The sequence below is a fragment of the Coregonus clupeaformis genome, chromosome 8 (assembly GCF_020615455.1).
Source record: "Coregonus clupeaformis isolate EN_2021a chromosome 8, ASM2061545v1, whole genome shotgun sequence".
Lineage (NCBI taxonomy): Eukaryota > Metazoa > Chordata > Actinopteri > Salmoniformes > Salmonidae > Coregonus > Coregonus clupeaformis.
In genome coordinates this window covers 24,726,693-24,745,356 of record NC_059199.1, presented here as the reverse complement: position 1 = coordinate 24,745,356, position 18,664 = coordinate 24,726,693, and the positions used below count along the sequence as shown (strand labels likewise).

General features: G+C 44.4%; 1 protein-coding gene across 1 annotated transcript in view; it reads right to left on the bottom strand.

Moving 5' to 3' along the window:
• LOC121571473 (exostosin-1b) overlaps nucleotides 1-17,649 on the bottom strand; it is a 132,371-nt gene extending 114,722 nt beyond the window's left edge. The window contains exon 1 of the mRNA XM_041882954.2: nucleotides 15,846-17,649. Coding sequence (XP_041738888.1) covers nucleotides 15,846-16,789 — 944 coding nt within the window. The 5' untranslated portion in view covers nucleotides 16,790-17,649. The remainder of the gene's footprint in view (nucleotides 1-15,845) is intronic.
• Nucleotides 17,650-18,664: the final 1,015 nt, after the last annotated feature.

Genomic DNA, 18,664 nt, shown 5'->3' with positions numbered 1-18,664 from the left:
GTGCAAGAACAACAAGTCACTTATGATATTAAATCGTTTTCCTTACCTTCGACTCCTGCAAATCGTAGCTCCTCTCGCAAATAGTAGTTGCTGAGCTCTCATTCACCGAAGCAGCACCACATGTGGCAGGCAGGCAGATGGCAGGATACAGTTTTTGGGTGCGCCACTCTAATTTACCCGTGTAGAACGTTGCCGTGTAGAGCGTTGCATTAGTTCCGCTTTTGGCGCTCGCGTGTAAAATAGTTATAAATTCATAATTTTTTATTTGGTCAGCACGGGGGGGCCACAGGGGTGGCCAGGGACATTTCCAGGGAGGCACGGGCCTCCCCCGGCCTCCGTGTAAAACCGCCACTGCTTGTACACCATGAATTATTACATTTTGTTGCTAAAGAAATCTCGGTAGACCAACAGCCTGTCGGCCAAACAATGAACCAGTCGACTAAATGGGGTCAGCCCTAGTCCATATTCTTTAAATGCAATCGATTTTGACTTTAAGATCAGTTTCTTATTCTAATTAAATGTCTTAAGTCTGAGATAATACAAGACCCCACAGCATTCATGGCGCTGAATAAAAAGAAAAACCTGAGGCTACCTGAAAAAGGAATGACCAGTAGCACTGTATATGTGGACATACTACAAAAACGGTGAGTAAAAATACATGAATAAAAATCCTGCATATAAATTATTCATTTGTGTAGCTTCTGGGGTTCCACATGACTGGTCACAGTTAAAGCAGCTCCAGCGCTCGTCCAAACAAGATGCACCGGGGAAGCAAAGTGCCAGAGGACTTAAGAACATCCACAGGAGGAAGAGGAATCTGGAACGCACTACTGATTTGGCACAACTTAGACTAGAGGATACACACTGTACACATACTGCTCAGACTACAGGGCAAACCTAGCACAGCTTAGGCTGCCAACACAGCATACCCTCTCCTCTAACTGCAGTACAAACACAATGGACAGACTGACGGGAAGTACAAACCCAACTGTCTAAACAAAAAAAACAGTTGAAGTTGGATGTTTACATACACCTTAGCCAAATACATTTAAAACTCTGTTTTTCACAATTCCTGACATTTAATCCTAGTAAGAATTCCCTGTCTTAGGTCAGTTAGGATCACCACTTTATTTTAAGAATGTGAAATGTCAGAATAATAGTAGAGAGAAGTTGACATACACTCAATTAGTATTTGGTAGCATTGCCTTTAAAAAAAATTCAACTTGGGTCAAACGTTTCGGGTAGCCTTCCACAATCTTCCCACAATAAGTTGGGTGAATGTTGGCCCATTCCTCCTGACAGAGCTGGTGTAACTGAGTCAGGTTTGTAGGCCTCCTTACTCGCACAAGCTTTTTCAGTTCTGCCCACAAATGTTCTATAGGATTGAGGTCACGGCTTTGTGATGGCCACTCCAATACCTTGACTTTGTTGTCCTTAAGCCGTTTTGCCACAACTTTGGAAGTATGCTTGGGGTCATTGTCCATTTGGAAGACCCATTTGCGACCAAGCTTTAACTTCCTGACTGATGTCTTGAGATGTTGCTTCAATATACAGTGAGGGAAAAAAGTATTTGATCCCCTGCTGATTTTGTACGTTTGCCCACTGACAAAGAAATGATCAGTCTATAATTTTAATGGTAGGTTTATTTGAACAGTGAAAGACAGAAGGAACAACAAAAAAATTCCAGAAAAAACGCATGTCGAAAATGTTATAAATTGATTTGCATTTTAATGAGGGAAATAAGTATTTGACCCCCTTTCAATCAGAAAGATTTCTGGCTCCCAGGTGTCTTTTATACAGGTAACGACCTGAGATTAGGAGTGCTCCTAATCTCAGTTTGTTACCTGTATAAAAGAAACCTGTCCACAGAAGCAATCAATCAGATTCCAAACTCTCCACCATGGCCAAGACCAAAGAGCTCTCCAAGGATGTCAGGGACAAGATTGTAGGCCTACACAAGGCTGGAATGGGCTACAAAACCATCGCCAAGCAGCTTGGTGAGAAGGTGACAACAGTTGGTGTGATTATTCGCAAATGAAAGAAACACAAAATAACTGTCAATCTCCCTCGGCCTGGGGCTCCATGCAAGATCTCACCTCGTGGAGTTGCAATGATCATGAGAACGGTGAGGAATCAACCCAGAACTACACGGGAGGATCTTGTCAATGATCTCAAGGCAGCTGGGACCATAGTCACCAAGGAAACAATTGGTAACACACTACGCCGTGAAGGACTGAAATCCTGCATCGCCCGCAAGGTCCCCCTGCTCAAGAAAGCACATATACAGGGCCGTCTGAAGTTTGCCAATGAACATCTGAATGATTCAGAGGAGAACTGGGTCGAAAGTGTTGTGGTCAGATGAGACCAAAATGGAGCTCTTTGGCATCAACTCAACTCGCCGTGTTTGGAGGAGGAGGAATGCTGCCTATGACCCCAAGAACACCATCCCCACCGTCAAACATGGAGGTGGAAACGTTATGCTTTGGGGGTGTTTTTCTGCTAAGGGGACAGGACAACTTCACCGCATCAAAGGGACGATGGACGGGGCCATGTACAGTCAAATCTTGGGTGAGAACCTCCTTCCCTCAGCCAGGGCATTGAAAATGGGTCGTGGATGGGTATTCCAGCATGACAATGACCCAAAACACACAGCCAAGGCAACAAAGGAGTGGCTCAAAAGAAGCACATTAAGGTCCTGGAGTGGCCTAGCCAGTCTCCAGACCTTAATCCCATAGAAAATATGTGGAGGGAGCTGAAGGTTCGAGTTGCCAAAAGTCAGCCTCAAAACCTTAATGACTTGGAGAAGATCTGCAAAGAGGAGTGGGACAAAATCCCTCCTGAGATGTGTGCAAACCTGGTGGCCAACTACAAGAAACGTCTGACCTCTGTGATTGCCAACAAGAGTTTTGCCACCAAGTACTAAGTCATGTTTTGCAGAGGGGTCAAATACTTATTTCCCTCATTAAAATGCAAATCAATTTATAACATTTTTGACATGCGTTTTTTTTTACTCTCACCTCAATAGAACATTGACATTACATACATCTTGATAAACATAGGTTAAACACAACACACAACCATAGGTTAAGAGCCAGCCCAACATATGATACATCACAAACGCGCCTATAGACGTCATAAAGACGTCAGTGAAAACTCATTGCGATATAAAAACCCTCTCCTATGTGTGATAGTATTTGAAACACAAACACACACCCATGAACATAGAAAGCAAGTGGAGGGGTGGCAAACATGCATGAATAACTTTAGGATTTGATTCAAATGGCATGAAAGAAGCGAGACACTGACTCAGGGAATAAACGCTGTGTGAAAGACGGGAGGTTAGTCACAGTTTTGCTACCAGTCTAATGGCATAAAGGTGCAGTGCTACATTAAAAAGCTTCTCTAATCCCCAGCCCTGGCAAACCCCAGATAAACGTGCAGCTTCTTTAAAACCTTGTAACCGAATTAAGAGACAGCTCATCAAATTCCAGTGTCACTGCGCCGATGGCCCTACAACGTCGCTTCCCCGACCGACCTCCCTCCTGCTCTCACCTTGAGAGAGAGAGAGGGAACGTTGCATCTAGCAAGCGAGCGTCAAGATAAACAAGAAAGCAGAAGCTTTGAAAACAAAGTGCTGTCGTGTCAGAACTTTCTGGGGAAATAAACATTTAAAACCTCAGAATAACACACCTGCTGAACAGCTAACCGGAGTAAGACGCGCAAGCTCCGGTTTCCCAGCACAGGCCTCTCCTCAGCGCCTTCAAGTCGCTTTGATCCCGAAGATGCAGTTGGCTAAACACCGCAATCCAGGATGCAGGTTCAACATACTGTACAAGCGATTGTCAAAAACTACCATGGCCTTCTTCATCATGACAGATGAGAAACCACATTTCACATTTTAGTCATTTAGCAGACGCTCTTATCCAGAGCGACTTACAGTTAGTGAGTGCATACATTTTTCATACTGGCCCCCAGTGGGAAACGAACCCACAACCCTGGCGTTGCAAGCGCCATGCTCTACCAACTGAGCTACAGGACAGCCTGTAAAATCACTCGTCACAAAATCACTCGTCACAAAAGAGAACACACAGAGTTTAGCTTGTGGGAAACTATCCTTTCTCAGGCTGTGAGCCACCTCTGACTCACTCAACAGAAATGCAACCTCAAATGACTTTCACAAAGAATCAAATGCCTTCATTTCCTACCCACGTAGGCCTATAGCTTACTACTGGGTTTGCACTAATTGGTAAACGGCCAGTCCAGATTCCATATATATAGCAGATTAAGCTTGCAGAGCGTTAAAATAATTTAAAATGCCTGTTTTGAATCCATTTTCATTTCATTTCCAGGGGGTGGGAGAGAGAGCGGTCGTTAGTTCGTTGAGTCCAACAGTACCACCAGCTGCACTTTGTCCTACACTCTACAAACAATCGTATTCCCCTTTCCCTTATCTGAAAAGGAGGCCCTGTAGGAACTCATGAATAAACAGAGAAACATCAGAAACATTTACATTTTTACATCAGAAACAAACTGCAAAGTAAAAAACTGCCCTGATAACCAAAATAATTCAATATTCTCCCCACCCATGCTTGGCATAGAGTCTCCACCGTAAGACCAGATGCCGCCCCCTCCATCCACCACCCCCACTCCACCCCCTCAGTGTTGGCTTGGCCGGTGATCCGTGAAGTGTCATGGAATCTGCCAAATGAGGGGTCGCTGGAGTGTCTGAGCAGCCATTGTTGCCGGCATCCAGGGTCCAAAAGCAAAAAAAGAGTCATGAGCGAGCAGCCTCAAGTAATGACTGGCTAAGAGGAGAGATCTAGGAGGGGGTGGGCTTTTGGAGTTCAGAGCCTTGAGGAGAGGAGGTTTGGGGGTAGGGTGGCAGAGGGGCTGTGATGTCAACAAGGCACAGGCGGCGGCTAAAGAACCAGAGCAAACTTTCACACAAAAGGGCCCCTCTCAGCACCTAGGGCAGCAGAGCCTTTACACCCACAAAGGGGAAGTCAAACTAACCCATAAAGCACAAGCGAGGAGCACAAGCCATACGACCCTCTGCCACCACTTCAACAAAACACTGTCTGATGGCCAGGCCTCTACTTTCTACCAAACATATTGAAATTCTTCAGGAACATAATGCTTTTTTAACGCACCCCCTTTCACAACTTACTATTTGAATATCAATACAGTGGAGAGAAGTGTTTGTTTTCACTCTTGTGGTGGTGAAAAGTGAAGGGGTCAGTGTATTGAGGACAGATGGTGACGTCAACAATCTGCCGTTCTATTGAAGTATTGGCCTGAGGTGTTGTTACATTTCTCCTGGGGCCCATCAAATGTGCCCTTGCTGCCGTAAAACCGCCCCCCTTGTGCTGTAATGCCCTGAGGGAGGACAGTCAGGGAACAGGAAGCTAGTTTACCCTAGGCTCCAGTTCCCGGCCAGTGTCCAGGACAGAAGTAGGTCATAGTTATTGCCCCACGCTGACGAGATGGGTCGGTCATGGGCTTCAAAAGCCGGGTGGGTCACAGAGAGTCATTCAGGAAGAGCGACAAGTCTGAGATGACCACCCCCCTTCACCCATGGCCCACCACACACAGAGCCAATGAGTCCATGTAGGATAACAAGCATGCAAACACAGCCTATTCACACTGACCGTAAAGCGTGGGCCAACTGGGCTAGTTTGAGCAGCCTAACAGTAGGAGCTCCCAAGAAGACAATAAACAACAGATTACAGGAAGTTCTTTATGGAATATAATTTAGTGACCCACATGCTTCTCAGCCAGGGATTCATCGGTTGTAGATGGATTCTTAAAGTAGGCTAAATCTAATTCCAAGCAATTACAGTCAACAGATACCCAGAGAAATACAAACACAAGTGGGCTGTCATTCAGAATGTAGGCCATGTATGCTACACAAACCAAGAATAACAGTCAGAGGTGCTGAAAGAGTTGAGGAAAATATTACCCCAGAAGAATGAGGAGAAGTAAATATTGCAAATTGCCTGCGACGTAGAGAATATGAGATGCTCTGAGCATATCCGTGCCACATAGTAGAGAAAGCCGAGATGAACATGCTTTCATGCACTAAACGAGACAGATGTCAGAACTCAAAAATGTAAATGCCAGGTCCTCCTACTGCCGCCGAGCTAAAAAATGTATAGGCAACCAATCATATGTCTGTCTCACTCATAATTTTTTACATGGAACCAGTCAGCTTACCTGTCTCACTCAATTTACTTCACAAAGAGCCAAATCAGCTGTCTCACTTGATTCCTTAGTATCTTTTAAAACGGAGTGGTTAGCCTGTTAACTTACCTGCCTAACTCATCACTTTAGCAGAGGGAGAGAGATGGGGGAAAGGGAAGAGATTTACCACTGTACCCCTCCCACTGATTCATTCATGCCTTTCAAGCATTCCCTGACAGTCCAGGAATTAAAAGACTTTAGTTTTCTACCTTGTTATTTTGTACTTTCAATTACTGCTGCGTGATTTGCCTCCGGTTTTGGAGAAACGGTGAGCTCTTAACGGAGGAAATGATGCACGGGGGCAGCCCCGGCGCTTCCCTAATGCCCAGATCGATTTTCATTCGGAGTGAAACACTCCCGATTTATCAATCCCTCCCCACCACTAGCCAAGCGGAGGTGGCTGGACTGGGACTGAGCCAGTAAAGCCCCGGTTGGTCGGTCTTTCTCCATCTCGTCCAGCTTGGTCTGTCAGCTGCTGCAGGCCAGAAGCCACGTCATCATAGTAATCCCCGTGGTGACTGTGGGCCACTAAGAAGAGCCTCGGCTTCGTCACTCAGTCAGGCACAGACAGAGAGGTCATGACCCATCCTCGCTCCGCACACACACAATAACAGAGAGATGTGCAAACACACAAACAGATGCAAAGACAGACCAACATATCAGCATGATCAGGAGCAACCACCCCACAGAGTTGGGGCCAACGACCATAGAATACACAGCCTCGACAACTGGGATTAATAGGAGGGAGATTGGGCCATGGTGCCCTCACAATCAGAAAAAGGCACTAATGCTACACTATGTCTGCTTGTCTCATACAGTCACAACTGCCTCACTAGTATCCGACAAGACGAGCACTCTGCATGAGGTGTGAATAACTACAACATTTCACGGATTCAAAAAGGTACATAAACACATCGAGAGGGGGGAAATTGGATGGATAGATTGACACATCAGATAAAAACAGCCATGCCGGTGTAGACTAGACTACATCTTCCCCAGAAATAATCAAACAGCGCTAATTAAGGCAAACTAGCATTCCCCGCTAATCATTAGCATATTTTGGAGTGATGATGGCCCAGTGCTTTATTTAAGTGAGAGGAGGACGATGAAATATTCACGATGTATTCATCTGACAAGAGAAAACAAACAACGGCGACCCGGGGAGAATGACACCCCCCTGAGTATCGGGCTGCGGAACGCAGCAAATTACATCGTCTGTGTTAACCTCCAGTGCCACATCCACTCTAATAGCATGCCACGATCTGCCCAGAGAATAACCACCATTGACATTTGTGAGAACGGTATTCATAATGCTATTTTAACATGATAAGAAGGGGATGCTGTCTTTGCTTGGCCAGGTTTGCTAATCAATCTGTGACACTGTGTCAACAAAATGCTAAGCTCTGCGTCATAAAGGAGGAAATGGAAATATGGCAACAAGCCATCATCGCCCCAAATCACATCAGTGTTTTCATTTCATTCCGATAGCACCGAACAAACAGGAGAGAGCACGGCAGCATGGCCAGGCCAGCCCCCTCCTCTTCAAGAGGATTTACTCAAGTGGGAAAATTCCTGCTGATGACGCAGTTGTGAAAATGAAAATGCATCATCCCTCCAATCCATCCCTCGGCCCGATATTGCAGCCTTGGGGGGCTTCATACGGGAAAGAACACAGACACATAAATACACACATACATTGACCAACTCTTACACATGCAGTGCACACACACAAACTCTCTCTCTCTCTCAAACACCCCATTCAACTGAGCTGAGGAGTCCCTGGAGTGACCTTGAGATGTGGCGGCCTGCTAGTGAAGTGGCTAAAGTACAAAGTCAATACCGGCCGACAAAACTGGTTAACTATTAAATGGGGGGGATCATGATCCAGCCGTCTGCTGGGAATGTCGTAAGGAGAGGAAATAAGTAATACGCAGCAAAACTCACATTAGAGAGGAGACAGGTTGGAAAGTTGGGACAGATTTAATAGCTTATGATAGAGTAGTCTGATATAGGCTGTAATGTAACTAACAGCACATACACAGAGTACACCCAACATTAGAAACACCTTCCTAATACTGAGTTGCACCCCCTCCTTTTGCCCTCAGAACAGCCTCAATTCGTCGGGCCAGGGACTCTACAAGGTGTTGAAAGCGTTCCACAGGGATGTTGGCCCATGTTGGCTCCAATGCTTCCCACAGTTGTGTCAAGTTGGCTAGATGTCATTTGGGTGGTGGACCACTCTAGATACACACGGGAAACTGTTGAGCATGAAAAAACCGAGCAGCGTTGCAGTTCTTGACACAACCTGGTGCGCCTGGCACCTACTACCCAGTAGCGGTGCGTGGGTAAAATCACTGGGGAAGCCAAGCCAATAAAAAAGCCATATTACAACCTGTTGTGATAAATGCGTTTTTGCTCTATAACCCATTCGTTCATATGCCACTGTGATATACCATAAGGTCGTGACAACAAAAAGACAAGTCACAGTGGCAGAATAAATTAAAACTACACATACATTTGTTTCATTACAAAACCAGAGAACAACATCTGTCCGGTGAAGTCCACAAAGCAAATATTGCACATAACAAACAGTTATATGACCTGCAGCATGGTCAAGCAAGTTCATGTTTGACAGTTTACTAAACAACTACTGATTTAGAACCACGGAGTTACCACAAGTCAGCACAAAGACAACAGGAGCACTGTCTCCGCTATTCCAGCACCATTTCAACTTAAACATCAAATCAACAAGGCAATATGCTTAGTTTAACACATTGAAAATAATGTTGCTAAATATCACGTGGCTGTCCATTGTACTGATTTCTGTCTGTGTGTGTGTGCGTGCTTGCGCAAGTAAAAACAAAAAGTTGACTCAACCTACTTGTAGACTAGTTGAACGCCAATGCCATCCTCCTCTCTTTCATGATGGCAAAACGGTCTGTTACTATTTCTCTGTCATAGAGTACGCTTTTTGTTTTTATAGGCTACCTACAGTTGAAGTCGTAAGTTTACATACACCTAGGTTGGAGTCATTAAAACTTGTTTTTCAACCACTACACAAAATTCTTGTTAAACTATAATTTTGGCAAGTCGGTTAAGACATCTACTTTGTGCATGACAAGTAATTTTTCCAACAATTGTTTACAGACAGATTATTTAACTTATAATTCACTGTATCACAATTCCAATGGGTCAGAAGTTTACATACACCAAGTTGACTGTGCCTTTAAACAGCTTGGAAAATTCCAGAAAATGATATCATGGCTTTAGAAGCTTCTGATAGGCTAATTTGAGTCATTTGAGTCAATTGGAGATGTACCTGTGGATGTATTTCAAGGCCTACCTTCAAACTCAGTGCCTCTTTGCTTGACATCATGGGAAAACCCCCCATAAATTGTAGACCTCCACAAGTCTGGTTCATCCTTGGGAGCAATTTCCAAACGCCTGAGGGTACCACGTTCATCTGTACAAACAATAGTACGCAAGTATAAACACCATGGGACCACGCAGCCTTCATACCGCTCAGGAAGGAGACGCCTTCTGTCTCCTAGAGATTAATGTACTTTGGTGCGAAAAGTGCAAATCAATCCCAGAACAAAAGTAAAGGACCTTGTGAAGATGCTGGAGGAAACCGGTATAAAAGTATCTATATCCACAGTAAAACGAGTCCTATATCAACATAACCTGAAAGGCCGCTCAGCAAGGAAGAAGCCACTGCTCCAAAACCGCCATAATAAAGCCAGACTACGGTTTGCAACTACACATGGGGACAAAGATCTTACTTTTTGGATAAATGTCCTCTGGTCTGATGAAACAAAAATATAACTGTTTGGCCATAATGACCATCGTTATGTTTGGAGGAAAAAGGGGGCAGCATGCAGGCCGAAGAACACCATGCCAACCTTGAAGCACGGGGGTGGCAGCATCATGCTGTGGGGGTGCTTTGCTGCAGGAGGGACTGATGCACTTCACAAAATAGATGGAATCATGAGGAAGGAGCATTATGTGGATATATTGAAGCAACATCTCAAGACATCAGTCAGGAAGTTAAAGCTTGTTCGCAAATGGGTCTTCCAAATGGACAATGATCCCAAGCATACTTCCAAAGTTGTGGCAAAACGGCTTAAGGACAACAAAGTCAAGGTATTGGAGTGGCCATCACAAAGCCCTGACCTCAATCCTATAGAAAATGTGTGGGCAGAACTGAAAAAGCATGTGCGACCAAGGAGGCCTACAAACCTGACTCAGTTACACCAGCTCTGTCAGGAGGAATGGGCCAAAATTCACCCAACTTATTGTGGGAAGCTTGTGGAAGGCTACCCGAAACGTTTGACCCAAGTATAACAAATGTAAAGGCAATGCTACCAAATACTATTTGAGTGTATGTAAACTTCTGACCCACTGGGAATGTGATGAAAGAAATAAAAGCTGAAATAAATCACTCTCTACTATTATTCTGACATTTCACTTTTTTTAAATAAAGTGGTGATCCTAACAGGGAATTTTTAATAGGATTAAATGTCAGGAATTGTGAAAACCTGAGTTGAAATGTATTTGGCTAAGGTGTATGTAAACTTCCGACTTCAACTGTAGCTAAACTGTTTGCTAACCTAACTTCCTTGCATGGGCAAAAATTAACCAGCTAAGTTCAATATGTAGCCTAGTAGGCTCAAGTTAACTTCAATAATCTCAGGCCAGTGGCACAATATATGAATTTATGGTAAAATCAGAATCGCCATCATAATCATTGGCCTGTACAGAGAATTAAGTCAAATCCACATCTCCATCCATGGCTTGGGAAAGGGCCGATTTAGCAAGCCAGCTACTGCAGGACATCAACACAAGCATACCAGAAACAGACAAGTTTGTCTGACAATGATGACGTTTTGGATGTGGTTTGATTGGTGTGAAGCCAAATCCAAACTGGCCACCCTTGGGGGGCGTTTTGCTGCGCCAGAACAACCCACAGTTGAGCTCACCTCAATGGTGATTGGCTAATTATTTTATTTAAAAAATTATCAAGGGAGGCCAAACGCTTGCTGGCATCAATCAAATGCTACAGCGGCAACATGTCACTCTTTCATTCCAGACAGCATCAGATACATGGTCTACACATACTGAGACAGAGGGGTGCTGTTTCCCCTCTGATGATTTCTCAGGTGAGTTTGAGCCACTTGCGAATTGACAGAAAATACAGAAAACACGAGACACTAAATATACATTCTTTTATCATTTTTATTTGTCAAATACTTGGGGAAGCCTGGCTTCCCTTGACATCCATGAAGACACGCCAATGCTACTACCATACCCTGTTCAAAAGGCACTTAAATATTTTATATTGCCCATTCATGGTCCTCTGTAGCTCAGCTGGTAGAGCACGGCGCTTGTAACGCCAAGGTAGTGGGTTCGATCCCCGGGACCACCCATACGTAAAAATGTATGCACGCATGACTGTAAGTCGCTTTGGATAAAAGCGTCTGCTAAATGGCATATTATATTATTATTATTATTATTATTAAGTCTCAAGGCTTAAAAATCCTTCTTTAACCTGTCTCCTCCCCCTCATCTACACTGATTGAAGTGAATTTAACAAGTGACATCAATAAGGGATCATAGCTTTCACCTGGTAAGTCTATGTCATGGAAAGAGCAGGTGTCCTTAATGTTTTGTATACAGAGGCATCAGATACAGAGGCTTGCGAAAGTATTCACCCCCTTGGCATTTTTCCTATTTTGTTGCCTTACAACCTGGAATTAAAATTGATTTTTGGGGGGTTTGTATCATTTCATTTACACAACATGCCTACCACTTTGAAGATGCTAAATATTTTTTTGGGTGTAACAAACAAGAAATAAGACAGAAAACTTGAGTGTGCATAACTATTCACCCCAACAAAGTCAATACTTTGAAGAGCAACCTTTTGCAGCAATTACAGCTGCAAGTCTCTTGGGGTATGTCTCTATAAGCTTGGCACATCTAGCCCCTGGGATTTTTGCCCATTCTTCAAGGCAAAACGGCTCCAGCTCCTTCAAGTTGGATGGGTTCCGCTGGTGTACAGCAATTTTTAAGTCATACCACAGATTCTCAATTTGGATTGAGGTCTGGGCTTTGACTAGGCCATTCCAAGACATTTAAATGTTTCCCCTTAAACCACTTGAGTGTTGCTTTAGCACTATGCACACTGCTGGAAGGTGAACCTCCGTCCCAGTCTCAAATCCTTGGAAGACTGAAACAGGTTTCCCTCAAAAATGTCCCTGTATTTAGCGCCATCCATCATTCCTTCAATTCTGACCAGTTTCCCAGTCCCTGCCGATGAAAAACATCCCCACAGCATGCTGCCACCACCACGCTTCACTGTGGGGATGGTGTTCTCGGGGTGATGAGAGGTGTTGGGATTTGAGCCAGACATAGCGTTTTCCTTGATGGCCAAAACACTCAATTTTAGTCTCATCTGACCAGAGTACCTTCTTCCATATGTTCTCCCACATGCCTTTTGGCGAACACCAAACATGTTTGCTTATTTTTTTCTTTAAGCAATGGCTTTTTTCTGGCCACTCTTCCGTAAAGCCCAGCTCTATGGAGTGTACGGCTTAAAGTGGTCCTTTGGACAGATACTCCAATCTCCGCTGTGGGCGCTTTGCAGCTCCTTCAGGGTTATCTTTGGTCTCTTTGTTGCCTCTCTGATTAATACCCTCCTTACCTGGTCCGTGAGTTTCGGTGGGCGGCCCGCTCTTGGCAGGTTTGTTGTGGTGCAATATTCTTTTCATTTTTTTATAATAGATTTAAATGGTGTGCCGTGGGGTGTTCAAAGTTTCTGATATTTTTTTATAACCCAACCCTGAGCTGTACTTCTCCACAACTTTGTCCCTGACCTGTTTGGAGAGCTCCTTGGTCTTCATGGTGCTGCTTGCTTGGTGGTGCCCCTTACTTAGTGATTTTGCAGACTCTGGGGCCTTTCAGAACAGGTGTATATATACTGAGATCATGTGACACTTAAATAAAGTCCACCTGTGTGCAATCTAACTAATTATGTGACTTCTGAAGGTAATTGGTTGCACCATATCTTATTTAGGGGCTTCATAGCAAACTGGTTATTTTTTTCATTTCACTTCACCAATTTGGACTATTTTTTGTGTATGTCCATTACATGAAATCCCAATATAAAACCATTTAAATTACAGGTTGTAATGCAACAAAATAGGAAAAACGCCAAGAGGGATGAATACTTTTGCAAGGCACTGTAGGATTGTGATGAACCAAAGTCTCAAATGCCTTGTACTTTCAGCCATTGAATTGCTTCCCCCCACTGACTGTCCAAGACTCTACTGTCAGCAACCCACGAAGCTTATTGAATAACGTATCAATGAATGGGGTCTATTATTGATGCTTGCCCATGGATGGAAGTGAAACCAGTGATTCCAAATGGAAGTGATTGCAACTCTCAGGAAATCCATTGAGTATGTATTTGTGTATATGTCTCTCTTCCTCTGTGTGTGTGTCGGTGTGTGTTTCAGTGTCCAGGGCTACCAGGCACTGCCTGTGTGTGAATGTGTGTTTAACAGCCTTCCAATATCCGCTGCTCCTGCCACATTCCTCTTAGAGGCTGAAAGGTCAGAGGTCAAGAGGTGAAAAAGGGTGAGATGAGGCACCGTGTTGACACAGTTCCATAGTTTTACTGCTCTATGGACAGAGGAGAGAATATCTCAAATATACGCCATTTACCAGACGCTTTTATCCAAAGCGACTTAAAATATAGTGAGCGCATAGTCTACATTTTAATATATGTGACCGCATAGCGGAATCGAACCCACAACCCTGCCTTTGCTAGCACCACAAACTTACCAACTGAGCCACACAAGACCAGTGAGAGGATCTCAGTTGATACTGTTGCCATCACGAAGCCAAAGTGCGGTGAAATGCATCCAGGTATGCTGCAGTATTTTCACCTTGGCACCGTTCCCTCACTACCCCAAACAGTTGTTCCAACACGTGTGTGCATTCTTGCATTCTCACCATCGTCTCTGATTGTGAGAGACTCTCTGGCTGTGAACGCAGTGTATAGAGTACGCACCAGTCCAAGCCATGTCAGTGCTAACCTGAGCAGAGGAAAGGTGAGCAGTCGAGGGAGGGATACCTGGAGTTTAGATAATGGATGACACATTTCTACAGGTGACATGAGCCAAAGGCATCTCTCTGGGAATAGAAGAGCAGATTGCAAGGGGAGATAAAGGGTAAAAAGATGACAAAATGGACAAGCACTTACTTGTGGGGATGTTGTTACCGCATATTTCCAATTGGCGATGTGTCATAGGACAGTGTGTTCTCATTGCAGTGAGTTTCAATTCCTGAAAAGTTCAGTTTCAGTTCGATTTCCCTTTGACCCAACTAGGCCTATAGATGTAGGGTGCGTCCCAAATGGCACCCTATTCCCTGCATTACTTTTGGCCCTGGTCAAAACAAAGTAGTGCACTATATAGGGAATCGGGTGCCATTTGGGAAGTATTTCTAGTCATGGCCCCTCACCCGCTTTTACAAGTGACTGGAAATATTGAGTCTTCAATGGAGTACTGTGTTATCCAATCTCTCACTTCCCTGAACTTTTAAACACTAACATCATCGGCCTAAAGTATGAGGGGGGTTGAGTTATCACATGCCTGAGTTTACTGAGGATTTAGAGGCATATTCAATCAGAAGTAGGCAACGCAGCCTAAAACAAACCTGTGTCACTCTTGGAGAAGTAAACTTGGCATTGCGCTTAGGCTTCGTGTAAACTTCTATGACAAAGTTTCCTATCATGGTTACAATGTGATGCCTGTCCTTTGGGTGACTTGACTTACACTGGCATCATTACGACCCAACACGAGTTGTGGTCTCCGCAATCAGTGATAATACGCAAACCACAAGCCTAGCATCAAACTTATGATGCAAATTATTGTGGATGTAGGCCTAATTGATATAGGCTAGGCCTTATTGAATTAGCCTAACAGCATTACACAAAATTATTCCAACTGATTTGGCTAATAAGTCTAGGCCTAATAAATGTTGTGCTTATTCATTATAAAGTGGGAGTTTATAGCAGTGTGAAGCAAGGTCACACTCCCCCACAGTGCACATTGCTTTATTCCGTGAAAGTATACAGCAAATAAAACGTTTCAGTACATATCCTCGTTTGGCTGCAATATCAGGTGAAGTGGGTACAATTCCTGTGTTAGAGGGGGCAGAGGTCTGGGTGATTTATGCAAACCCGGAAAGGTAATTGACTGGCTGGCTGGAGAGGTTTTCGTTCACGCTTGAAAGGGAGCGAGGTTAGGGGGTGGGACAGGAAGAGAATCATAAACCATTTCAGTCCCTGAGAATGGCAGTCAATGGCTTTGTATGCCAATAAAATGAGTTCACAATCTGCTCGCAAAACACACACTCCAGGCAGCGCGAGGGTGCACGCAAGGGTGCCCTGTTTTGGAATGGTAAAGGACAACTATTGTAAACTCTGTTATGGAGACAAAAGGTGACCACTTTTCGTTTACACAGTGGTAATATGACCCACATAACACATGTATAACAGCTTTTTATAGTGCTTTTTAATCTGTCAACACCTCATAACTTACTTGTCATATTCTGCGTTGTCCTTGTCGCAGCGTGCATCCTTGTGTTTCTGCCAATCCTTGCCGTGTTTGCAGGTGGTGAGGAGCACCACATCCTCCTGGTTATGGACATGATATAAGGCATTCCTCGTGTCTGACCCTATACCTGTAAGGTATCGCTTCCCCTTAAACACAAGCATGTATTTCCTGAAAGGTGGGATGGCGTTGTACTTTAGGTACCCTCTGTCCCCTCCGGTCCTAGGGTGCTCCTTGGAGAACAGCGGAATGGACACATCAAAGTTGGGCCTGAAGATCTCGGTACTGATGCTGGCCTTGGCCAACATGGCTTGGCCTATGTCGAAACCTAGGTCTTCCGTGTAGTCCGGCCATGTCCCAGAGTACAAGTTAAATATGAGGTGGTTTCTGCCGTTATTCCAGAGATGAAGGTTCTGGACCTTGGTTTTGAGATTGTGCACGTACTGCGGAGAGAGCGAGTCCCGGTCCAGGGTGTCCAAGCTCAGAATGAATAGACAAGCTTGACCCGGGTCAGTGGTGTAGAACCTGGATCCCTCAATGATCGACAAAATATTCTGGTAACTTTCTGACATTTTCTCCCCCTTTTGCTGGGGGTATACATACACTTTGAAATCGTTCTTTTTGCATGCAGAGAAATCAAAGCACGAATCCATGCGACATCTTTTGCCTTTGTGCACACTTGTATTAACGTCCCTCTTCTGCCTTGGCGATATGTGCATGTTGTATTCCTCGGTGTCCAGTTGATCCCAGGGTAGGAACTGTTGTAAAGGGTCAGAGAAGTGTGGCCACGGCTGGTCGGGGCGATATCCATTTTGGCTACGGTCATGCCGGTTCCTGTCCGAAGCTGGAAGTTGTACGCCTCCAAAGTAGAACAGTAGAACTAGACATGCACCGGCGGAGAGCAGGATTAAATATCGTTTTTTGGCCTGCATGTGTCCTATGAATAGGGGCAAGTTGTTTACAAATAAATTTGAAGTGGCCAGAAGCTCGGCTCTCACCACCTCCAACTACACCCCCCTGCCATCTTCCAGCCTGCAAAGATTTGAAACTCGTGTCTTCCCACTTCTTCGTATTCCGTGGCCCAATACAGCGATTGATCCAGTGCATGTGGGCGATTTTAAATACGTTTTGTCCCCCTTCTATCTAGTTTTACCATTTCACAATATAACCAAATCTCCCTCGACCACTTAAAAACAATCAGATAACCTACGCTCTCTGTCCCTCATACAGCCAGGCTGTATTCAAATGCAAAACTGCGCACGGTTATAGGTGCCCGAAGCTTTTTATTAACTCTTTCCGCTGTAGAGAGTAGCGGCAGGGGTTCATGAGGTTCCCTGCCTTGGCCAACACAGAAAAGGTATCCCACGGTTGAGATGTAAAGTCGTTAACACGCTGTCTGGGGTTTAAAGTAGTCGGTGTGGCGAGGTTTAGATCCAGATGTCTCGGAGTGGAATTCGTCTGGTGCCTCGCGCTTTCTAAGGCGATATTTCACTCCATGGTTCCATGAACGAACGAGGAAAGTGTAGAAGAAGAGCAGTTCAACGGTGCAAATGTAGCCTCACAAATCCCTGCATTTCTCTTATGTTTTAATCTCCCGACAGACCTCATACACGCAAAAATAAAATAATCTCATCGGAGAATAGGGCCTGATATAAACGAAGAAACGTACGCAACGACCTCAAACAGTACTTACAGTTACAATGTGACTTCGAAAATACATTGAAATTGTTACAGAGATGGGATTCCCTGATCCTAGTGTCCAATTACCAAACGCTCAATTGTTCCGATTGTTACTCTGTAACATTCCAATTCCGACACGATTGCGGCTGACGTGACGTCCCGTCAGTGTGTATACGCTTTTCTCATTGGTCTATCTTTGGGACCGGAAGAGGCGGTGCTTCAAATGCACCCATTCACAACTGGAGCCCTCTCGCCGAAGAACATAAATCACGAGTAAAATACCGACAATTATCGAATATCTTTGCGTAATAAGTATATATTTTTTAAACATATTTTATTGCAAGTAATGATTATAAACTGTCACCACTGTCTTGAAAGAACTAGTTTGATGTTATTTCCTTTATGTTAGTAGAGGTGACACTGTGGCCAAGAACCAATGTTGCTCTTTAGTGTGCAAACAAAATCACAGTAACCAAATGGGAGTGCCCTACGGTAACGTTTACACAGCACAAATTGATGGTTCAGGAGTGAGTGAAAGTGTAGGCCTATAGTCTGTTCAGACATAACACATCTAAAGATTTTCACGAAAATATAAAATCATTTCTTTAAAACTATGTAGGTGGAGAGCCGAAAAGTATATTGAGTCTCACACAAACCAAAGTGCACTGTATGACTAATGACAAAGATTAATAGCACCAAATCACTCTTGAGGAGTTGCACCATGCCTCATATAATCTACACAGCTGCCATTTTGTGGAACAACACTCAGGCTGGGTGAAGGGGCCATCCTCGTTTTTTTATGGCCAATTAGTTTAGGGGGGAGGGGGGGAGGTGGTAATTAAACATGCCCAACGAGAGGGACCGGCTGGGAGCTGGGCCAGAATCCTGGTGGTTAGCCAGCCTCACTATTACCCTTTTCATACTATCATGCCGTGTCCGACCTGAACCATACCGTGCTGGCTAATTTTATTTATTTATTTGCCTGATTCACACTATCGTGCCAACCCAAACCATAGTGTGCTGGCTCGGATATTTCCTCTTCTCATGGTCCTTTCCAGCTTGGTTCCATAAATTATGGAAGTGTGGATCTGTACCCAGGCCAGCTCAGTTACCGTGTGGTCCTCTGT